Below are 23,650 nucleotides of genomic sequence, written 5' to 3' on the forward strand. Positions count from 1 at the left end.
GACTCACGGCGGGGAAGGCTGTTGCTGGTTTCGTGTCCGAGAAGCAGCAGAGAACGTCTCGGCCTAGTAGAAGCTACCCATTATCATTAACAACTCCGCCACATGGCAGAACTCCTTCAGGCTTGTGGTGTTTGTAGAAATAAAACATGAATGCTGCAAAGTAAACAGTCAATGATGGAGTTGCATTTCTGTTATCCAATCAGAGGCAAGGTGCCCAAATATCAGGAAATACGAGTCCAAATCATGTCGTCCAAACCTCTCCACTGATCTGGCTGTCTACTAGATCCTGAAACAGACGCACCAGGGCTTTTTGTGCCCAGAGTACGATTCACAAGTGATTCATTTGTACTAAAGACCACTGCAAGAGAAGGGATTACATGAGTGAACCACACCTTTAACAAGAACAGCCATAATGCCGTTACTTTGTGTTGTTATTGTCACAGGACTCCAGCCAGATAGGTCTGCTGAAGGAACTTCTTGACCTGCAAAAAGACATGGTTGTGATGTTACTCTCACTGCTGGAAGGTAAAAACAACAACAAAAAGCAAACACACACACACACACACACACACACACACCTTTATAAATATGTTGAAATATGTATGGGTCTGGAGAAGATTACTAGCCGCTGCTCAAAGCTCTACAAGAAACACAAATAAGGCTCTCAAAGCATGATTGGTGCATCTCTAATGTTTTGATCAATTAAAAACATTTTTTTCTTCCAGGGAACATTGTTAACGGCACTATTGCTCGCCAGATGGTGGACATGTTGGTGGAGTCATCCAGCAACGTGGAAATGATACTTAAGTTCTTTGACATGTTCCTTAAGCTGAAAGACATCGTGGCCTCAGATGCTTTCCGAGATTATGTCACAGACCCCCGAGGGCTTATCTCCAAGAAGGACTTTCAGAAGTCCATGGACAGCCAGAAGCAGTACTCCCCCTCAGAGATTCAGTTCCTTTTGTCCTGCTCAGAGGCCGATGAGAACGACATGATCAATTACGAAGAGTTTGCCAGTCGTTTCCAAGAACCCGCCAAGGACATTGGCTTTAACATCGCTGTGCTACTCACCAACCTTTCTGAGCATGTCCCTCATGACACCAGACTCAAGAACTTCCTGGAACAAGCAGAAAGCGTTCTGAACTACTTCCGCCCTTTCCTGGGCCGTATAGAAATTATGGGCGCCAGCAGGAAGATTGAGCGTATCTACTTTGAAATCAGTGAAGTAAATCGCAGACAGTGGGAAATGCCCCAAGTGAGAGAGTCCAAACGGCAGTTCATATTCGACGTGGTCAATGAGGGCGGAGAGTCGGAGAAGATGGAGATGTTTGTCAACTTCTGTGAGGACACCATCTTTGAGATGAATATAGCCTCGCAAATTTCAGAGCAGGAGGAAGAGGAAAAGAGGGAGGAAGATGATGAAGGAGATGAGGGTGGAGGTGAAGGAGGGCAGGGTGGGGGTGCAGGTGCAACAGGGGATGAGGATATTAATGGAGAAGAAGGGCAGCCTGAATCAACCTCTGCCTTTGCTGACTTTCTGCAAAGCCTGTCCAGCTTCCTGTGCATTTTCACCTTCCGCAACCTTCGCCGACAGTACCGCAGAGTGAGAAGGATGACCTTCAAGGAGATCGTGGTGGCTTTGTCCAAATTTTTCTGGACCATCCTGATGAGCATCCTTCACTTCATTTACAGTGTGTGTAAAGGCTTCTTTGTGATCATCTGGCAAGCGCTGTTTGGAGGCGGCTTGGTGGAGGGAGCGAAAAACATCACCGTCACGGAGATTCTAGCTAGCATGCCAGATCCTACGCAGGACGATGTACATGGAGATGGACCAGGGGAGATGAGGACAGGTGAAGACCAGGATGCTGGAGGGGTGACAGACACGGGTGAGACCGGTAGTGGCGAGGAGGAGGAGGAGGATGCCCCAGAAAACGAGGGGGGGAGAGTACCTGGGATGGATGCTCCAGGTGGGCTTGGTGATATGGGTGTAGAGGAACCCGTTGAACCTCCGACCCCTGAAGGATCTCCCATTACAAAGAGAAAAGTGGTCAGTTTATATTTTACGTAAGCAAATTGTAGATGAATGTTTAAATACTGGACTTTGATGAATTCTGGAATATATCTTTTTCACTGTCAAATGTCCCCCGAACAGTTGAAACAAAGCATAATGAAAAGAGCGAAATGTTGTGCTTTACAGCTGCCAGAGGAGCCCGATGCTAGCCAAAAACCAGCAGAACCTGCTCCTGTGGAGGACGCTCCCCCACAACCTGAAAAGTCGGAGTGAGTCTTAAATCCTCTTCTAAAAAACCAAAAGGCAGAATGCAAAGGGCTGATCTGACGTTGATGGATTACAGAAATCACAACATAATCATTCTGCTGCTATTTCAGCATTGAAACTGGAGAGAAATCAGAAAAAGATTCAAAAAGTAAAGAAGAACAGCAGCCGGAGCAGCCGCGGAGATGCACACGAAAAAAAGAGAAGAAGCTGAAACAGGAACAAGGTTTTCAAGTCTGGACCGAGCTGGAAACCCAAAGAAACAAATTCATGGTGACTGCTCTTGGTCTCAGATGGGAGAGGGGTTCAATTAGTTTAGCTGACTAAACCATCCTTCTGTCTTTGCTAGAACTACCTTTCCAGAAACTTCTACAACCTGCGTTTTCTGGCCCTGTTCCTTGCATTCGCACTGAACTTCATTCTGCTCTTCTACAAGGTAAAACATCACATCCTGTTTGGATTCAAACATATTTTCTATCTGCATACCCGTGTCAGCTGAGTTATCGGAGCTGTTTTAATCTTGAGGTGTCCGATTCGCCGCCTGAGGGAGAGGAGATGGAGGGATCTGGACTCTCAGAGGGAAGCGGGCTGTTCGAGGGCTCTGGTTTGTTTGAAGGCTCAGGGGAGGAGGACGAGGGGTCAGGAATGAATGGAGAAGATGAAGAGGAAGTCCCACTCTATTTCTATTTAGAGGAAAGCACTGGATACATGCAGCCGACACTGGCCTTCCTTGCCATCCTGCACACGGTCATTTCATTTATCTGTATCATTGGCTACAACTGTCTGAAGGTATAAATGCCTTAGTGAATAATTAGAAATATGTTGTTTTTCAAAAATGTACGTCACATTGGATGGTGTTCATTCATCAGATTCCCCTGGTGATCTTCAAACGGGAGAAAGAACTGGCTAGAAAGCTTGAATTTGATGGCCTCTACATCACCGAGCAGCCCGAGGATGATGACATTAAAGGGCAGTGGGACCGATTAGTCCTGAACACGCCGTGAGGATTAATAAAATCTACCAACACCGTTCAGTACTTTCAGATGATCCCTAATTAATGAACGCTCTTGTTTGCCCCTGCAGTTCTTTCCCAAACAACTACTGGGACAAATTTGTCAAGCGAAAAGTGAGTCGTGTTTGTGATGAAATGCTGACAAAAGAGCATGAAGTGTGTTCACCATGCGGCGTGTGTGTGTGTGTGTGTGTGTGTGTGTGTGTGTGTGTGTGTGTGTGTGTGTGTGTGTAGGTTCTGGACAAATATGGAGACATTTATGGGAGAGAAAGAATAGCAGAGCTCCTGGGTGTTGATTTAGCCTCCCTGGATGTGAGTCAGCAACATGAGAAGAAACAAGAAGAACCAGACAACTCTGTGTTTGCATGGTAGAGCACGGTTCCCCCAGCAACAGCTTACCAATGAGATGCTTTTCATTTGGTTTCAATCTGAAATAAGTGCTTTTGTCTTTAAGGATGACCTCCATTGACATCAAGTACCAGATCTGGAAATTTGGAGTTGTGTTCACAGATGGTGTAAGACGAGGTGTACTCATACATGTCCTTCAGTCTGTCCTGTTCTGCTTTATAAAATTAGATGCATTTGTTTCTGTAGACGTTCCTTTACCTCTGCTGGTACCTGGTGATGTCTTTGCTTGGACATTACAACAACTTCTTCTTCGCCTGTCACTTACTGGACATCGCCATGGGAGTCAAGACCCTTCGCACGATTCTGTCCTCTGTCACACACAACGGCAAACAGGCAGGAGCAGAGAAAAGATGCCCTTAGACGGTTTTTGCTTGAGTGCTAACACCGCGTCTTGTCTCTGGCAGCTCATGATGACGGTGGGCCTGCTCGCCGTGGTGGTGTACCTCTACACCGTCATTGCGTTCAATTTTTTCCGCAAGTTTTACAACAAGAGCGAGGATGAAGACGAACCGGATATGAAATGCGACGACATGATGACTGTACGTATAACTGAGACACTTTGTCTGGTCTGATGTTGTGTTTTTTAATAGATCCTCTTCCACAGTGCTACCTGTTCCACATGTATGTGGGCGTGCGTGCTGGCGGAGGCATCGGAGACGAGATCGAGGATCCTGCAGGAGATGAATACGAGCTGTATCGAGTGGTCTTTGACATAACTTTCTTCTTCTTTGTCATTGTCATCCTGCTGGCCATTATTCAGGGTAAACCCAAGGCTGTTTTTTTCTTTAGCTTTCATACTTTTAGGGACAATTGTTCAAGCTTTTGACTATAAATCATCTCTGCAACACTGCAGGTCTGATCATCGATGCTTTTGGAGAACTCAGAGACCAACAGGAGCAGGTTAAAGAGGACATGGAGGTACAGCTGACTTTGCTGATGTTGTCAGCTCGGTGTAAACGTGTGGCTACAGAGTTTATTGTGGATTTTCTTGTGCAGACGAAATGCTTCATATGTGGCATTGGGAGTGACTACTTTGACACTACACCGCACGGCTTTGAGACCCACACTTTTGATGAACACAACTTAGCCAACTACATGTAAGTGCGCCTCCTTCTGCATTACAGCAGGATACAAAAGAAACGATTAATATTTGAACCTTTTTCAGGTTTTTCTTGATGTACCTTATAAACAAAGATGAGACAGAGCACACGGGACAGGTCAGCCTTGGTCCACTAGTTTTGATACTTGGCCGCTCCCTTGAGGTTACATTTGTTTTTTCATTCTGCATCTGCTGTTTTAGGAGTCTTATGTGTGGAAGATGTACCAGGAGCGCTGCTGGGACTTTTTTCCTGCTGGAGATTGTTTCAGAAAGCAATACGAAGACCAGCTTTCATAGATGGGATACACTTTCTGACTTGGGTGGGGGGTGGGGGTGGGGGGGGGGGGGGAATTCCAGCTTGTGGGGATTATTTCTGACAACATGTCCAAAAAACTTATTTTTGTCATAGAAACTAAGCCAAATGACTTTGTGACAGATGAACAATGTATTTCGCTGGAAACGTTGCTAATTTACACACAATTTATTAATTACAAACCTGTTTAGAAAGTGACATTCTCCCTTTGTTCTAACATAAAGCTACTGACATAAGAGGGAATTAAACTGTTTGCTGCTGTTAAATGGCTATCTGAAGCACATAAAAGGATGTTGTTACCTGAGAGCTACATTTACACTATTTATAGGTATTTATTATACTTTTTGGAACTTTACAGCATGGTTTATTTATTATTTTAGAAGTTGTATTGGTTTGATTTTGTTCTCCTGTTTCTCATGTTCAAATTTTTTTTGCTTTATTTATTTTATTTATTTGAGAAACTGAAAGTCTGAAATAGTGAAATATAATAAATGTGACCATTTTAATCTAATGTCTAATTTTATTTTGTGTGATTTGTCAGCAATGATGAAGTTTTCCTTTTTAAAAATTTCCCTCAAAACTTTGAAATGGTCAATAATGAATAAAATGAACGAAAGTGAGTTTGATTAAAATTAACCAAGTGATGCAGTGATTTTAAATTCTAGTGATATTTTTATTTATTTATTCTCTTATTTAAAATTATTGTTCATATGTTATTGCTCCCATGTGGATAAAAAAATATGTTCAGAAAACACTTATAGAGTAATGTGTATTTAAAGGTGTGGAACAATGAAAAAACATTTTTTTTTTGTAAATATTTCGGATTATAATCAGTCACTCTGAAATTTTCACACAGGCTGAACATGAAAATAGTCTCCTACACCAACCTCCTGCATTAGTGTCTGATAGAAAATAGACGGTGAAACTCTAGGGATAGAAAAGCCTGACAGATCTACATCACTGTCACTTAGCAATCATGGACTCACCCATCTTGTAGATGCTGTTTTAAAACAGAAGCTGCTTTGTTTGGGATTGTCTGAGCATGCAATCTCATGTTTCAGACTACTTGTGTTAAATGTGATGGAATGTCCTCTGAAATTTGAAGTGTCCACAAGGGAGTACCACAGGGTTCAGTTTTGGGACCCTTCGTATTCATTATGGATATTAATGAAACTGGACTAAATCTGTCGGATGATTATTTTAAATGATAATTTACTCTTTGGGAACATCCCCAGCTAAAGCTGTTAAATTATTACAGAAAGCCTTTAATGAAGCCCAACAAACACTTCTGCAGTTAAAATTGGCCCTCAATGCTGACGAGGCTAAGCTAATGTTGTTTTCAAGCTCTAAAAGACCTCTTAAGTATGCCCTCACTGATCACTCCTAAAGTCTCTTTCCGGAGTATTTCTCTTATCCGAAGGCACCATCTAGTGGCTGACAAGTATATCACACAAATAGTCTCTCGATCAGTTTTTTTTAAGATGGCGACTTCATGTTTTTTTTTGTTTCTGAATGTACTTCTGTAGCCGGTAAATCTGGTAAAAACATTGCTCCCTTACCAGCTTCTGTTTTTCTTTTCGTCATCTTAATTCTTTCAGATTTGTAAACATATTTTCATGTCTGACAAAGATTGTTTAGGTTTTTATAAAATATGCAAACCTCTTGTGAGCAGTGATGAAATTTAGCAATTTGGGGGCCCAAGGCGAACACAGACATGGGGCCCCCTTACACTACATTTTCTACAGTCTTATCTTTAGCTGGATTTGCGACACTCTACCCTCTTCTGACATGAGTTGATTTCACTTTTTATTAGTCCTCTTCTTTTTTTCTGCCTTTCTCTCCCTTTGAGTGCTTTCAGTCTTTGCTCTGCTTTCTTCTTCCTGTCAGTGCTCCTGTGCTTTTGCCCTTTTTTTTTCTCAAATTGGTGCATTACCGCCACCAACTGGATAGGACTGGAATGACTACCAATCACTTCCTGTTTGTGCATCGGACTTCTCAAAGGAATAGTCCATTGTGGCATTAACAGAGGGGTGCCAGCAGTCAGGGCTGGGGGGGGGGGGGGGGGGGGGACATAAGGGGTCCCCAGGCGGCCCCCGACCTATGCCTTATGGTAAAACTGCCACTGCTCGTGAGTGAAGTTCTTCATCAGAGTCAATAATCTCTGCTTCATAATCGGAGTTAGTCATTACCAGACAAAGTGATCACTCAACAAAGACCAGACCTGCCAGGAATTGTAAGTTTCATCCCGATAATATTTGCCCTCTTTATGCTTCATCCTCCTCTCCCCGACTGGGAGCCTCTCGGCAGGAGGCGTTTTTCAAACTCAAAACTCCCAAACTTTGCTCAGCCTGAAGGTTACACATCTCCACTATCTTCTGGTAGTAAAGTAAAGTAGTAACTTCATGAGGGATCATATTTGTACATGTGACTTTCTGAGGGCTGTTAATGGGTTTCATTTATGACCAGGTTGGTGTGGAAAGCCAGGTTTTTCCCTAATAAATAATACCATTGTTTGAAAACAGCATTTTTGACTAACTCAGGTTATCTTTTATGTTAAATTAGTTTATTTTTTTCATCTGAAACATTTTAATGAGAAACAAGAAAAACAAACAGGTGCAGAAAATTCATCCAAACTAGAGCGGTTTGTGTGTGAGTGACATCTCATCTCAACCCATTTTTGTAACTGTTGAGCCTCGGAGCATCCCAGCTGACTGGGGATTAAGCGTGAGTATTAAAACTCACATTGAACCTCATGTGCTTTCTGGGCATCCTGAAGCATTTTTCTCTGAGCTGTCCACGCTGCCGTACGGAAGGTTCGGGAGCATGAACGTCTCTGGGATACACCACGGCGTGCTCAGGATGTACGGTGAGTCGCCTCGGACGATTTAAACGGAAAGTAAAAATCCAACTTTCATGTAGCCTTGAGATGGATTTGTAGTTTTCACTAGATTTAGTCATGTTGGTTGTCCTGTTTTTCTGAGGATTTTAACCGAAGTTGTGATTAAATAAACGTTTCTGATATTTTCACTCAACTTTCCGGTTTAAATAAAAAGTACTGATCTTTCATTTGTACATGCACCACACACACACACACACACACACACACACACACACACACACACACACACACACACACACACACACACACACACACACACACACCTTTGTTAACATGTTCTCATGGATGTATATTTTTTGGTGATGTGATCTGTCTGTACCAATCATGCCCATCCACATCTTCTTGATCCTCCCACCATCTGACTGCCTCTAATCTGATCTGGTGGGATGATGGAATAACACAATGTTCACTCCTTAATCCAGGCGTACATTTCTCACGCTGATCTCTCAGACCACACCCAATACTGCCGATGTGCCCTGAGCATCTTTTCTCCTGTTCCATGTCCTTATACCTGTCCATCCCTGTGTGTGCTATTTAGGTGGATTTCTTTTCAAGCAGTGGAAGAAAAGGTTTCTGCGTCTGACCGCTGAAGGGGGTCTCATTGTGTGCCACGATGCCCTATCTGCCCCTGACCAGATTGTTCTGCTGCAAAGCAGTTGTGAGGCTATAGTAGAGGGCAAGGAGATCCTGGACCTGCCTAAACTGCCTTCTGGTGCATTCAGGGACTGTTGCTTTGCTCTGATCCTGCCTCAGAATAAGTACATGCTGTTGCTGGCTGAAACTCCTGCAGACTGTAGGTCAGCTGGTCACTGTCCTCTCCTGATAAATATTGACTATTTTTTTTACACTTTTTAACGAAGATCTAATCATCTCTCATTTTTCCTCCTTTTAGTCAGTGGCTGAATGTTCTGAAAAAGGTGAAAATGGTACGTAATTGCTTTAGAGAACTCTCAAAGGAACACATGGCATCCTTATGCTGCATGCTTCTGTTAGGCTGCCTGCATAAAATCTGTCATTTAATAAATAATAAAGGTAACCATGATATCTGTGGCTATAATCTGCAGAGCCTCTCGTCACCCCTCAGCCCTTGTAAGCGTCATCAGGTTCCCCCGCCACGCATCACTCTCAGAGATCTGGTACCTGAGCAAATTCTAGACAAAGGTCCACCAACTCCACCTGTCAGCGATACAGAGTCATCCTCCCCTGGACCTATAACCAATGCTTCCATAAGGGACAAAGGTAAGTTTAACTTTAAGTTGACTTTTTAAATGCAAATAATAAAATTATATATATATATATATATATATATATATATATATATATATATATATATATATATATATATATATATATATATAATTTTTTTTCCATCCAACAGGCAGAAATTCTCCATGTACAAAGAATTACAGACGAGGTGCACAGCCAGTGGGATGTCTGCGTCATGGCACCATCAACAACGCCCAGGCGATGAAGGCGGTTTATCTGCTGATGGGCGGGGCTGCTGCTTCCTCTGCCATGGGCTACCTCGGAGCATGCTCATCCTCTAATCTGGAAGTCAAAGCCGACCTGCCACTCAACGCGGATTTCTCCGGCACCGGCCCTGCTGTGGTGTGTGATATTGGAAGCTCTGCTCTCGACTCCCCCCACTATAACAGCTTTGACTTTGATGTGGCAGACTCTGATTTTGATGCTTTTGACTGTGGTGGGTTTACTTTCTGAAAGCTGTTTGGCCCTGAGACTTACTGACATTTATGACACATAAAATGGTGTGAACCTCTTGTTCGTTGAGAGCCCGTAACAGCTGATTTGTCGGGTTTGAGAGGAAGTTATGATGGTTGGAAATGAAAAACTTTCACACTAGTAAGAAAACAAACAAAGATGACCTTTCACCGATTTATGGCCACCTTCGCATCTTGTATTTCTTTCTTATTGTAAAATTGTATATTTTAGCAAATAAGATACTGAAGAGTGATTCTGCATTATGATGTAATTTTGTTTTTAAGTTATGGTGGATTCTAACTTTGGTGTTGAGTTCCAGTTAATGCAAATCTGTAAATTCTCTTTTCTTGGGAAAAAGCACTCCCATTAATGTAAACACACTCAGAACATCATGATGTGTCATGTTATGTAATGTTTCTGGATTATCATACTGTATAACCCTAAATAGATTAAAATTGATCTGCAGCAGATTTTTTTTAATTTTCTGATCTCTGGCTCACTTAAATCTTTTGCTTCTGCACGCTTAACGTCCTCCTTTTAGCCACTAAGCTGCTGTTATCCTGTGGATTTGCTGCATTACTTTTAATATAAATATATAAGGCCTGATTTGATTCATGAATAAAGCTTAGTGGGATTTCTGTTTTCCATGCATATGTTTATGAATTCATGCTCTAAACCATGTTAGTTACAATCTTAAGTTCTTCCTAACTTTGCTATTCCACACAGATCAGGCGTGGAATCAGCAGCTCCAGCGCAGGCTGAAGAGCATAAGAAAACATAATGCATCATATTTTTATTTGAACAATTTACTTTTGCAACAACACCATCAGTAGGGTAAAACTAACCTCATTTAAGAATTGTAAAGGCCTCTCCCTGGGCTGCCACCATTCTGAGGTAGAGGGGTTTGAGTATCTCAGTCATCTCAGGAGCTAAGTGGTCTGAGGTTTTATACCTCTGGTAGGGGTCGTAGAGATCAGACAGAGTGCAGCCCATTGGCCTCTTATGATGATCAGTATATATGGAAACTGTTCCCTTGCCTGGACGCAGATCACCGGGGACGCCCTCTGGAGCCAGACATGGAGGTGGGGCATGATGGCGAGAGCCTGGTGGCTGGGCTTTCACCCATGTATGGAGCCTGGCTGGGCACAGTCCGAAAAGGAAACATGGACCCCCCTTCCCATGGGCTCACTACTTGTGGGAAGGCCCACAAGGGGAGGGTGCAGTGTGAGATGGATGGTAGCTGAAGGCGGGGACCTTGGCGGTCTGATCCTTGGCTACAAAGCTAGCTCTCGGTATGGGGAATGTCACCTCTCTGGTGGGGAAGGAGCCAAGTTGGTGTGTGAGGTTCCGACTAGATATCAACGCATGGCTCTGGCTCCGGAACCAGGTTCCCCAAGATGGGTCGGACTTTCTACCACGCTGGAGTTGCTCCTTTTGCCACCCATCTTGGTGCCTGTACGTTGGTGTTAACCCCGGTGAACGGGAGGGTAGCCTCCCTCCTCTATGTGTAGGGGGACGGGTCCTGACTGTGGTTTATGCTTATGCATAAAACTGCAGCTCAAACTACTCACCCTTGGACACTCGAATGAAAAGAGGAGCGGAGCTTTCAACGGCTGGTGAGTTGGCTGTGATGGTGGGGGAGGATGCTGGTCAGAACTGGCAGGCCCAAACGTGTTGTGAGCATCTGCTGGGAACGTCTGACAGAGTCTCCTGTCAGAAGGAGCTTCGGTTCCCACCTCCAACAGAACTTTGAACGCGTCCTGGAGGAGGCGGGGGACACTGAGTCCGAGTGGGCCCTGTCGCGTGACACCATCGTCAAGGTGGCTGACTGTAGCTGTGGCTGAAGGATGGTCAGTGCCTGTCCAAAATAAATACTTCATACCCACAATAATTTATCCATGTCAAGTAATGCACAACTAATATGCACGTGTTTTATTCTGATGGTGTCCTCACACCATCCTCATATGAAGTGTCCTTGCTGTAACCAAAAGTCATGTTGGTTGTTTTATTTTAATGTTGTGTATTTGTTTACCATGTATTTGGTATTTTTTCAATGAATTTGTCTGTACAATTTTTGTTATTCTTGTAATTCCGGCCACAGCCTGTTGATGCTCTCGTTTTTCTGTTCTAGAAGTTCATCTTGTTCCACGTTCCAGCTCACCTGTTGCCATCCACTAACCACCCTTCCCAGTATTTATACTCCATGTATTTCCAGCCAGTTATCCCATTGCTAACATTTGTTTGTTTTTCCTCATAGTGCCTGGTCATGCTTCGTTTGGCCTTGAGCTACATGAGAAGCAACTTTGTCAATAAAGCTTTGTTTAAATTCAGAACCTGCCTTTCCGACCTGCAGTCTGCCACAACTGTTCTAAATAAAAAGGCCACACATTTTCTCTCCAAACAAATGCTCTCCTATAATAATAGATGGGCATTAACTGAGCATTGTAGCGCTTTAGATTTTTTACAGAAGCTGTTGTCATGGTTACCTGCCATGTTGATTCTTTGAAGTTGCCTTAGTCAGAAACTTTATTGGACCAAAGCCATTAAAGCTCATTGGCAGTTGAGTGCACTTGGTCAACATGAGAATAAACGATTTGAGCTACAAATAGCAGGGATCTCTATGGCCAGAGCTCTAGTTCCATTTCATTATGACTGACCCTTGTAGTAATGTTTGTGTTTTCCAACCCTGGTCCTTGGGGCACACTGACCTACGTTATTTCCATTCCTCTGCTTCAGCACACCTGGTTTACAGTCATCACATCAAGTGCTGCAGGTGCCTGTTAATCACTCAGATGTGTGGCAGCAGGGAAACACTGATGTTTACATGGACAACATACAGGCCAGTGTGCCTTGAGGACCAGGGTTGAAAGGCTGCATGGTAGCACAGTTGTCAGCACTGTTGCCTCGCAGCAAGAAGGTTGCAGGTTCAAAAACCCAGCTGCGGCCTTTCTGCGTGGAGTTGCATGATTTCTCTATGCATGCGTGGGTTTCCTCCGGGTACTCCGGTTTCCCCCACGGATCACAGCATACCCTGTAGGTTAACAACTGCACGTCACTTTGGATAAAAGCGTCTGTCAAATAAATAAACACAAACACTGTGTTAAGATGTCTGGTGTTTGCTATCCATACACACTTAAGTGTATGTATGTATCTATCTATACGTGTGTGTGTGTGTGTGTGTGTGTGTGTGTGTGTGTGTGTGTGTGTGTGTGTGTGTGTGTGTGTGTGTGTGTGTGTGTGTGTGTGTGTGTGAAAAGGCTGAAATAATTCTGTCCAGCTCTGTTTAATGCTTACCAGAGAGTTTTAATAATAATGAACTGTGGATCCTTCTTACAATTCATCGTATGGGGAAAACAACCAAATGGTGAGAAAATTCTCATCATACTAGGAAGAATATGTAAAGGTGTTGCTCCTGTAAAGGGGAAGAGGTTCAGAAAATGAGTGAGTGCATTAATTTGATACCAACACCACAGTAAAAGGTTGATAGAAAAGGCGTGGTTGGGAATCAAGTGATCCCCACCCTCGTAACTGGAGGGTTGCTGGTTTGTGCTCCCAGTCTGTTGCAGTCACTTTTGTGTCCTTGACCATGACACTTCACTTAGCCCCATGCTGCAGTGGCTCGCTTCCAGTGTATGAAAGTGAGCATAGGTGAATGACTGTTGTGTTGGGGGATCGTTTCTACAAGGCACTGTTTAAATACAGGCCATTTATGTTGACCACACTTTTGTAACCTAGTCGTTTCAATCATCTTTTCTCTTTAATCATATCAAACAGTTCTGCACACAGAAACTGTGCACACATTTAATGATGAACCAGGAAGAATCTTGAGTGTTGTTAGGAATGTGATATTACCTGTTACAATACCTGTTAAGTGCCTCGTGAATAATACCTGTTAAGCTCCTAGTGATTTTTATCTTGAGAGGCGCTATAGAAATGATATTTTCTTCTTCTTCTTCTATACACACGATACATGAGGTAGGTGTCAATGATTCAAATTATTCTCTTTGGAGTGTACCCTGCCCCCTAATTCAGTGCATTGGTCTGAAGCACGAACTTCTCACTAGACACCCTTGTCTTGCCATCATTACAGAACAGTTTTTCACTGTTTCCCCCTCCTGCACATGTGGAGCCTCCCCCCGGCTGTCACGCACGATCCGCGGTCCCATTGGCTCCGCCCACTCTAGCATGTGCGGAGAGGCAACAGCAGCAGCGGTAGCAGGGCCCTCCCTCTGTCTCTGCAGATAAGTATTCGCAGCCTGTTATCCCAGGCATGGATGTCGGTTGCAGTGAGACATGGCAGTGCGACATTATACTCTCGACTTTAATCTTTCTACGGCAGGTAAGGAGAGTGCGGTGAGGTTTCATAAACAGTGTTTATTCAGCTAACGGACACTGCTTCCAGGCTGCGTGTTAGCTAACTAGCTAACCAGCTAATATCAACCTGCTAGTGCCCTTCAGAACTCAATGTTAGGTTGATTTATATGGAGCAGAACTCAGACAGCACGAATAAACTGATGCCTAAAGTTTAGATTTATTAAGTTAAGTTTATTAAGCGTATTTACTGCGATGCTTGCTAGTTTGGTTGACCTTAACGTTATGGAGGGTGTTATTTGTCGCTACTTCTGCCCTAAACGCTCAAAAACAGCAGCTCATTATTTGCCTGGCTAGTATAAATAAGGCACGTTCAATCAGCACTGTCGCATAGAACGTGGTGCCGTTTCCGCCATTTTTGTAGTTTTTTGGTAGCGTGTTAAAGCAGTTAATATTTTTATCTTTAAAATCCCCCAAAGGTCGACGCAACAATAGAAACCAATAGAAATACACACGGGGTTTTGTTTATATTTTTCGATTTTATTAGTAAGGGTGTTAAATAAAACATTAAGAAAAACCTAACTAAAAGTTTTTGTACTTTTCTAAGGTTATACGTCTAATAAAGCAAAATGTTTACTTTATTGTGGTTTTGCTGGGGCTTTGTATGTATTCTATGGTTAAAATGCTGCATAATAATTTATTAATCAATTGTGAATGGATTAAAAATAGCTACTATTTAAAATTGTAGTTCTTAGTCTGGGTGAACCTAGCTGTAGAAATTGATTGTCTGCAATATGTAAGTTTCATTAAATGTTTGTGTAGTAACTGAGTAACAGTAAGATCCGTGAGACCAAACCTTGTTTTGTAGAACACTGCTCCATTATAATTCTATATCACCACATTTTTCTCATATTTCTTCAGAGAGCGTGAGTGTTAGTCATTCTTCTGCCTGTGTGTTTCCAGTTGACTCTGCCTCGATAGTTCCTGCTTTGCTGTCCATATTTCATGAGCAGGAACTGGCAGAAACCATTCATGACACAAACGGGCATGGATATCTTGCTACATTTGTTGGCAAAAATGGCCGGTAAGAATTAAAATCCACCTCAGTTCCTTTATTGTGTAAATACGCGTCTTAGTGGGACATTTTGTATATTTTCAATAGTTTTTTTCTTGTATTTTTAGGATATTTTATGACTGTATCCCTAGATTAACTTAAGCATGCTGGACGTGTTCACGCTGATAAATGGCAGCTATTGTTTGTATGAATTCAGCTTGTCTTCCTGAAGTAAAATGGAATTGTTCCTGTTTGCACTGCGTTGCCTCTCATACTTCAGGCTGGAATGTTGTTTTAGTTATTTTTCCTGGTGTTCACTGACCACACTGGTGTCTTATAGATATTGACCCTTTAATTTTGATGCCACGCCACTCATGGGGCCGCCCCTTAACCTTTACGGATGACAGAAATTCCTTTTCAACAAGTGGAATCTCCTGTGAAACAAATCAAAACAAGCCAGTTATTTTGAATAACTCTGATGGAGAATAGAGATGAGCTGCAGCAGTAACAAACTAGCAGCCCTGAGTACATGTGCTCCCTGGAGAGGGACAGAGAAAAAGAAACGGCTTCAGTGAGGTGTTGTTTAGTCCACAGTATCCAGAATAATGAATCACGTATGTGGGGAGCCTCTGATTGGCGAGTACCAGCGGGGGCTTCCCACTTGCGTAATTACCTAATGGTAGGTGTGAATTTGAGCCGGCCAATCAGTCGGCAGTGGGTGTGTTGCACCACTTCAGCTCAAAGCAGCCCGCCTTTGGAAGAGGGCTGAAAAAACGACCGGTTGCATGCAGAGAAATCCAGTCTATGCGGATGTGAATACCTACTACTGAATCTAGTAGAGCCAGTGCTGGCATGGAAGGCCTTTATTATGAGCCCTACCTAGGTGTGCTAAATCTTCCCACAAGTGATCTGGGCTTAAACTAGTAGAAAACAGGCTAAAATGGAATAAATAAATAAATAACAACTAGGGATGTGAATCTTAGAGCAACTCACGATTTGATTCGATTCCGATGCTTGGGGTGCCGATTCGATTCTCAATTTAAATCGATTCATGTTAGGTTCTTACTTATGCTTTACCCCTTTCTTTAAGAAGCTAAGAGGACAGAGAATAGATAAGAACAGATGAGAAAGAAACCTGGGTATAAAAATATTTTCCTTATTTAATTAAAACACATTTTTGTTACACAGCTTACATTTGTTCTTGGGGCTGGAGGCTCTAACAAATGCCACTAGACACAGCCCAACAAAGAAAACTCCCGAGTCAAATAAAAAGGTACTAAAGAAAAATCACAGCTTTTAATTAAAAGCTGGAAAACAAACTAAAATCAACAGATCTCTGGTAGCTTTTCAAATGAAATATTTACTTAAGCTGGTACGGGTTTCTAAGAGCTTCTATAAGCAAAAAAGGCTCTCTGCAGCCAAACAAAACAAGCCTTTTAAAGAACAGCGAATTATTCGTGTTCTGTCAAGGCAAAGATACCAGTATGAAGCGATTGGCACTAGATACTAGGGACCACTGACTCAGGCTTAAGGAGAATACCACGCAGAGGCTTTCCCACGCGCACGTAATCACAACCGTATTCTACAAAGTCAGGGTGTCCAAAACGGAGCAGAAATGGAGACTACTCATGGGTTAGGAGTAGCTCCTCGGGCGTGTATCCAGCGTTCCTTTTATCCCCTCACGGGAACAAACACACTCAGTCCAAGATGAGCTGCAGGTGTGGCTGCTTAATTCGGAGCGAGGATTTCCCAATGACGTCATCGGAGAGAACATCCGCAGCGAAGGAATCCCGGCACGTCTCCACGGCAACGGGGACGCCACCCTCCAGCGATCATGTCTTGTAGCCATGGTTTCTGTCCGTCAACTTGTGTCCTTATCTGTTCAGAACTTAAATGCGACATTTTAAACAAACACAATAATAAAAAAAGAAAAACCGCACATTTACGGCCACACAATAGTGGGGATCGTAACAATTCACAATCAGTATTAACAAAGAGTGTCAGGTCCAGGATTAACTACTTTATTGTACAAGTTAGTTAAAGCTATGGGACATTTTTATTTGACTTTAAACTGGTCATGCTCCAAAAATGCAGATTTACAATGTAAAATAAAGTGATTCTAAAACTGTAAACAGAAGCAATCTTTTGACCAAAAGGCAAAATTTATTTTTGCTTACCTTGTAAAATATAACACATCTGTAGTTGCCTAACAGTAGCTTTGAAAGTAATACGGTCAAATACTTTTCAAGTATGTGTAGAAACAAGTTACGTGAGTATTCCTGAGTACTCATTTATCAACTTAGAAAATAAATATGAGAATATCTCAAATTTCTGAGTATGGAAAAAATTACATTCAAGTACCCTCTTATCAGCAGATTCAAACATAAATCATCTCAATTTATGGGACCACAAAAGTAAACGGAGTACTGACTCTCCTAACAAAGATCAAAAAAGTGCATCTCAAACCTGTAACATGCCAAATATTTGAGTTCTTGGAATCAATTCTGAACCTTTGTGAATCGATTCTGAATCTTTATAAATAAGAATCCCAAACTTGAATCGATTTTTTTCAGCACCTCTAAAAACCACCGTAGTCCCCACTTTTCTTCTCTGTTCAACTGTTGCCCGATCAAGGTGTGCTACTTCTTCTGACAACTGAACTGGGCTTGAACTAGTTAAAGCCAGACTAGGGCCGGGCAATACATCGAATAGGTATCATTATCAAAATTTTTGACTCCTCGAGATCATTTTTCCCATGTCAATAAATTTGATAATGAAAAAAAATGTGTGTAGGTTGACAACGTCCATGTCCCTTGAAGAAGCTTTACCACTTTGAGTCACATAAAAATGTGACTCAACGTAATACATGTAGCAGCCCCATCTAGTGGACAACTTTTGATTCTGCGCATACCTGTAGTTATCGTCCATTTATCGTTATCGAGGTGAAATCCTCAATATATCGTGATATTGGTTTTAGGCCGTATCGCCCAGCCCTAAGCCAAGCTAAACATCATTCTGCTCACTGTTTACATGCTTTTGCTGTCCAATATGGTGGACCCATGTGATCAAGTAACATCAGTGCAAAGAGTCAATGGTTCTTATTTTAATGCTCTGCATGATTTTCTGTCTTCTTTCTCAGGCTTGTCATTCTCCGCGTGCACTCCCATGGGTTAGTCACCATCGATCTGCAGTGTTATGAAGATGACAACACTGCACAGCTAGACAATGTACGACATCTAGCACAAAGCAAAGTCTACAGAAATCTTGACAAGGATTCATTTTTCATTCAAAGCTAGTCACAGAGTAATGTCACTGTAAAACAGGTCTTTTTTTTCCCTCCACAGCTTTTAAATGCACTGGAAAAGAAGTTAAAAGTTCTCTTAAATGACAATGTTGCAAGGATCAAAAAGTAAGGATCTAGTTGTTTCTGGTTTGCTGCTGTTTTGCATGTGCAAATGGTAAATTTAAGGTCATTGCTACAGATTCACGCAATAACTGTTGTCTTCCACGTGTCCTTCAAGGCTCCCAGCTCTGGTGCGAGGAGCTAAAGTTGACCGATACTGGCCCACAGCCGATGGGAGATTGGTGGAGTATGACGTTGATGAGGTGGTGTACGAAGAAGATTCTGCATACCAAAACATAAAGATATTGCACTCACAGCAGTATGGAAATATTCTTGTGCTCGATGGAGATGTTAGTAAGTGTATGAAGCATGATAGTGCACGCAAGATAAGTCAGTTTGGGAGAAGAGCAGCTGTTCCTGACTAAAATGTTCACAATCAATCATCAGTTGTTTCACTTTAGTAATAAATGGGCTAGCTGATTTCAGTTTCAATAAGCAAATAGTTACGGCTCTCCGCTATTACAGTACCTCAAAATATGCATGCTTCAGCTGACGAACCCTAATGTTAAGAGTGGGTAGCTTCTCCTTTGCCCTGTGTAAAAAAATTGTTGAGGGTGTGTAATTATTCTCTTTTCTGTGCAGACTTGGCAGAGAGTGATCTCGCCTACACCCAAGCTATAACCGGTAGCGGGAAGGAGAATTATGCAGGAAAAGAAGTGCTGATATTAGGAGGAGGTGATGGAGGCATCCTAGCTGAGTTGGTCAAACAAAAGCCAAAGATGATCACCATGGTGGAGATATCCTTTATGGCTTCTGCTCAGCATACTCTCTCATATGATGTTATTCTACATCTGAGTTATCGTTCTTTAACGAAGCGTCTACATCGATCAGAAGGTGATAGACGGGTGCAAGATGCACATGAGGAAAACTTGTGGCAATACTTTGGACACCCTGAGGGGAGATTGTTACCAAGTAAGTGCTGGAGACCCACTCATAGAAAATCCACTGCCTCGCTTTCTTTAGCTTTTTCATATTTTTAAATCGTTTTCTTGAGCCAGTATGTGCTAAAGGTTATTGATGTGTCACTCAGACCCCACCGCCCTCTGTGGCCAGAATACTGCATTTGCAACTTGAGAGTGCAAATAAAGAGAAACCTTGCATATAAAAGCGCATGAACGCACACCGGTGCTCTCATAAGTATGGACTTGAGCATTTTCAACACCTGTCTTAAGGCTGTGGTTGGCACTAAATGCACTGTGATTTATAATCGTGTGATTGTTCAGTAAAAATGTTGATTTTATATTTCCTCATTAGGTTGAAGCAGTGATAGCTTGCTCTTGTTGTGTTGTTGTGTGTTGTTTTTTATTGTTAGTTTTTCCTCTTTCTGCGGGTCTAGAAGCAGACTCTTGTTCATCATTGATTGTTTATTTTTGTGGACCCCCCCTCCTTTTGTCTCTTCTTTTCTCTTTCACCTCTGTCTCCGTGTCGGAATCAAAAATCATCCAAGAAACAAACGTTGAGAGTACCGGTCCGATCTGTTAGACTTCAAAAATTAAGGAGCTGACATAACTAGAGCTGCAGTCTGCTTCCTGCATGTTTTAGATCAGGAACACAGCTAATTTGTTTAATTTAGTCATGAATTGGTCCTGTAGACGCTAATGAAGGCTGGGGAGACATTTCAGCTGTTAGATTAAGGTAGGGACGTCCCTTGGGCCGATATCGAATTAATTCCGATCTCAATATCGGAATTAATTTGAAATCGGCCCCAAAACAGCATTGGATTATATTGGACAACATCAAAAATCTATGATACAAGCGGTCCGTTAAGGTTCACATTTTTGCAACCAACGATTAAGAAAATATTTATCATTTTTTTCATACTTACTGTTATTGGATCTTGTTATCTTATTGAGTAATATCACTTGATCAACCCTTTCATACATGGTTTGTGCTGATATCATATCGGATTGATATCGGAACCGGTCAATATGAAGGGTGCAATATCAGTATCATATCGGAAGTGGAAAAGTTGTATCTGGACATCCCTACATTAAAGGTGTTATGGACGAACGCAAAGCGAGGAGAAAAGTTTTACTTTTCATTTTACTAAACGGACACTAGGGGGTGCTAAAAGCAAGCAAAACTGGCAGTGTGCCTTTTAAGTCTGTAATGGCAATAAAAGTAACTTAGTTGTTCATTCAACTGTAACTAACCAAAATGTTCATGTCTAAGTGCTTAATCGACAGGATGTGGAAAGTTTCTGTGTAAATACGGAACCATCTGGTCTCATGATTACAGATTCTAATTGAGGACTGCGTCCCCCTGCTGAAAAAGTATGTCCAGGAAGGAAGGACGTTTGACTATGTAATTAATGACCTGACTGCAATTCCAATATCCACTGCACCAGAAGAAGGTGCTTACTCGCCCTCCCTGTCATATGTCTGATGGTAGTTGTGTGACATACGAGCATTTTAGAGAAGTGTTGTGTTCACTTTCCACAGACTCCATGTGGGAATTCCTACGACTCATCTTAGATCTGTCCATACGCGTCCTGCATCCCAAGGGGAAGTATTTCACACAGGTGAGTTTCGGCTTTTAGCTTCAGCAGATTTCAACAACGTGACTTCCTCATGTCTTACTGCTCTGCCAACCAATCGGTGCAGTTTTACCCACATTTAAATGATGCAATATGCTTCATTTAGAGGAAAACACGTCCATGTTTATTTAAAACTCTGTTGGAGCTAAAATCATGTGACCAATGTGTACGGTCTTCTGAGAGCTGGTGGTATTTGCTTCTGCTGGAATGTTGTGTTCACTAAATAAGGCCGGGTTTGCCAGGAAAGAATTTGTCACCATTCCATTTGTACATGTAGTACTTTGTTCTGTAAATAAATGGCCATGGGGAGACTCCCTGCTGCCTCAGATTTATCAAATCTGACTCATAAAAACACTAAAAGTTTGGAATATTACTAAACGGCTCTGGAAGAGAGGCATCAGTCCATGCTTAGTAGCTCAGAATTACAACTCAGAATCCGCTGGTAGCCCCGCCCCCAGACAATCTGACCAATCAGGGGCGTTCTCAAATCAAATCAAACTTTTTCTATAGCACTTTTCATGCATAGGATGCAACACAAAGTGCGTAACAGATTAAAATGTCCCATATAACCCACATTCCCTCCCTTTCCCACACTTAAAACAATTGTGACAGTTCCACAAACCATTCTCACCGGGCTCATAGTGGTTTACTAATGTTGAGTTTGCTGTTTTCTATGTGTGAAAAAGCTAAAAAAAGAACAACATTATGAACTGATTCAAACGTGAGAACACCTGCTTGTTACTCACCCGTATATTTACACCTGTATCTGTAGGGCCTCCCACTTCCTGTTACCAGAATCAGGATAATTAAGGGCTTTTAAATGAATGAATTATTCAAACCTCGGTACAAGAGTGTTGTGAAGCTGTTTTTTGGTTTATTTAACTTAAATCTATTGATTTAGCATGTTTTGAGAAGACATTGTACAATAACACGAATGTTTTTGATGAAATCTGTCTAAACAATGAGAAAGCAGCTTTGTTAAGTGGCATCCTTCTGTCATGTGCAGAGCAGTCTGACCTTTGACACACTTAGCAGAGACAGTCTCAGCACCCATGTTTTATTACCTTTTTAATACTTTTAGGAATGAATGGTTGAATAAAATACAAACAAGCAAGCTAACCAAACTTGACAAACCAAGACACAGTTTTTATTCAATAAATGCAGCAAACCATCTCGAGTTTTATGTCCCCAGATTTTACTGGGTCAATAAAATTTTGTTTGGTTGTCTTTTGACATTTATTAACTTCATTTCTCCTACTGGTTGCCAGGGTAACAGTGTAAATCTGACAGAGGCACTGAGTTTGTATGAAGAACAGCTGGAAAAGCTCTCGTGCCCGGTGGAGTTCCGCAAAGAGGTGGTGTGCGTGCCCTCCTACCTGGAGCAGTATCCTTTAATCAGGACCACAGATGCATGATCCACTAAGCAAAACATAAATGTTTAATTCCTTAATCATGTTTCATCAGATGGGTTTTCTACACTGCATGGAAGAAGTAAAGATCTGAAGATTTTTGGTTGAAAATGTGCAGCAGCTGGAATGTGAATGTGTGACTGCTCCTCGGTCTGATGGCGACATTAACTCATCAATGCTTTAATATGTAGGTTACTGACTGACCTGGTTCTATCTGATATTAACACATACAGCTTCAAGTAAATCAGTTAGTGGCTGGCATGCAAAGTGGTTTGATCCTAACTTCCTCTCTTTATTGGCAATAAACAGGCTCATCTTTCTGGTTTAGTTTTTTAGCCCTTAGAAGGCAGCTACTTAAAACCAGCTTAGACACAAAAGTCTGGTAGAACTTTTGGTTTTTATTTTCACAACTAGTAAAATGTGCTTATTTATGGCGTAGACCTCTGAATGCAGCAGTCATCAGAACATAGATGCTTAAATTAGATGGAGAAACACTCAGGAACACCTAAAGCTAAATCCCATCTCACCTTAAAGAGGCACAGTGACGTTCATCTTCCCCATCAGTCCCAGTCGCCCTTTCTCCTGCTCAGATGTTAAGTTGTGTTTATTATTTTGTGTTTTTAGGATTGACTTGTTCATTTGAGCGTGTTCTGAAGGAACATTTGGACGTTTAAACACTGATTTGATACACTGATGATGTGCTTTATCTTTTTTAATAGTGTTGTTTGAGCCGACCCTTTTTGTTTACCTGAATATTTTACGTTGTTTGGAGGCAGTGTGATCACGCCAGACTGGACCAGTTGTGTTTTTAAAAGGGAAGCCATTCCTCCTCCATGTTAGCGCCACTCTTGTGCTCGTGCTGTTTCTATGTTATGTTTTATTAGCACCTTTGATTTCTCCTGATATATTGAGTATATTAGGTGCATGCTAAGGACGGTGAATGTAGCTTGCATATATACAGTACACGGCACATTCGATGGGATGCTTATTTATTCATAGGTTCACCAGATTCTGTCCTGTTCTGCTTGACATAAGTTGTGACCATCTGCAATTAAAGTGTTCTGAAGGAAAATGACTTTATTCATTGACTTACAAGAAAATCTTCCTATTTGCAAAAAAAAAAAAAAAAAAAAAAAATTGATAAAACATTAATTTCTTTCAGGCTTGAATTAGTATTGCTTTTGAGATCTAGTCATTAATGGGGCACTTCCA

General features: G+C 41.9%; 3 protein-coding genes across 6 annotated transcripts in view; all 3 read left to right on the forward strand.

The window, feature by feature from the left end:
* The window catches only part of LOC107386401 (ryanodine receptor 1), a 59,218-nt gene extending 54,097 nt beyond the window's left edge, over positions 1 to 5,121 (forward strand). For all 4 annotated transcript variants that reach the window (XM_015960766.3, XM_015960768.3, XM_015960769.3 and 1 more), the window contains 17 exons: positions 444 to 525; positions 726 to 2,047; positions 2,198 to 2,280; positions 2,389 to 2,548; positions 2,625 to 2,711; positions 2,801 to 3,064; positions 3,145 to 3,275; positions 3,359 to 3,401; positions 3,522 to 3,655; positions 3,742 to 3,802; positions 3,882 to 4,028; positions 4,100 to 4,234; positions 4,300 to 4,456; positions 4,549 to 4,613; positions 4,692 to 4,792; positions 4,861 to 4,912; positions 4,996 to 5,121. In XM_015960766.3, coding sequence (XP_015816252.1) covers positions 444 to 525; positions 726 to 2,047; positions 2,198 to 2,280; positions 2,389 to 2,548; positions 2,625 to 2,711; positions 2,801 to 3,064; positions 3,145 to 3,275; positions 3,359 to 3,401; positions 3,522 to 3,655; positions 3,742 to 3,802; positions 3,882 to 4,028; positions 4,100 to 4,234; positions 4,300 to 4,456; positions 4,549 to 4,613; positions 4,692 to 4,792; positions 4,861 to 4,912; positions 4,996 to 5,091 — 3,120 coding nt within the window. In that variant the 3' untranslated portion in view covers positions 5,092 to 5,121. The remainder of the gene's footprint in view (positions 1 to 443; positions 526 to 725; positions 2,048 to 2,197; positions 2,281 to 2,388; positions 2,549 to 2,624; positions 2,712 to 2,800; positions 3,065 to 3,144; positions 3,276 to 3,358; positions 3,402 to 3,521; positions 3,656 to 3,741; positions 3,803 to 3,881; positions 4,029 to 4,099; positions 4,235 to 4,299; positions 4,457 to 4,548; positions 4,614 to 4,691; positions 4,793 to 4,860; positions 4,913 to 4,995) is intronic.
* Positions 5,122 to 6,821: 1,700 nt separating this feature from the next.
* LOC107386798 (uncharacterized) lies at positions 6,822 to 10,347 on the forward strand. Its single transcript, XM_015961425.3, has 6 exons — positions 6,822 to 6,851; positions 7,745 to 7,973; positions 8,545 to 8,803; positions 8,899 to 8,932; positions 9,071 to 9,245; positions 9,385 to 10,347. Exons 1-6 carry the CDS (start codon positions 6,822 to 6,824, stop codon positions 9,723 to 9,725), a joined length of 1,068 nt encoding a protein of 355 aa, XP_015816911.3. The 3' UTR covers positions 9,726 to 10,347.
* Positions 10,348 to 13,883: 3,536 nt separating this feature from the next.
* Positions 13,884 to 23,510, forward strand: sms (spermine synthase). Its single transcript, XM_015960771.3, has 11 exons — positions 13,884 to 14,064; positions 15,000 to 15,120; positions 18,230 to 18,317; positions 18,435 to 18,499; positions 18,612 to 18,787; positions 19,076 to 19,230; positions 19,316 to 19,405; positions 20,732 to 20,846; positions 20,935 to 21,014; positions 22,298 to 22,413; positions 22,494 to 23,510. Exons 1-11 carry the CDS (start codon positions 14,019 to 14,021, stop codon positions 22,522 to 22,524), a joined length of 1,083 nt encoding a protein of 360 aa, XP_015816257.1. The 5' UTR covers positions 13,884 to 14,018; the 3' UTR covers positions 22,525 to 23,510.
* The last annotated feature ends 140 nt before the right edge of the window (positions 23,511 to 23,650 follow it).

Source organism: Nothobranchius furzeri, chromosome 10 (genome assembly GCF_043380555.1).
Source record: "Nothobranchius furzeri strain GRZ-AD chromosome 10, NfurGRZ-RIMD1, whole genome shotgun sequence".
Classification (NCBI taxonomy): domain Eukaryota; kingdom Metazoa; phylum Chordata; class Actinopteri; order Cyprinodontiformes; family Nothobranchiidae; genus Nothobranchius; species Nothobranchius furzeri.

Coding starts and splice junctions, on each gene's coding strand:
- LOC107386798 (XM_015961425.3), top strand. CDS start 6,822: ATGGGGCCCCCTTACACTACATTTTCTACA. Junction 7,974..8,544: donor CGGCGTGCTCAGGATGTACG/GTGAGTCGCCTC, acceptor TGTGCTATTTAG/GTGGATTTCTTTTCAAGCAG. Junction 8,933..9,070: donor TTCTGAAAAAGGTGAAAATG/GTACGTAATTGC, acceptor TATAATCTGCAG/AGCCTCTCGTCACCCCTCAG.
- sms (XM_015960771.3), top strand. CDS start 14,019: ATGGCAGTGCGACATTATACTCTCGACTTTAATCTTTCTACGGCAG. Junction 19,406..20,731: donor TGAGGGGAGATTGTTACCAA/GTAAGTGCTGGA, acceptor TCATGATTACAG/ATTCTAATTGAGGACTGCGT. Junction 21,015..22,297: donor AGGGGAAGTATTTCACACAG/GTGAGTTTCGGC, acceptor ACTGGTTGCCAG/GGTAACAGTGTAAATCTGAC.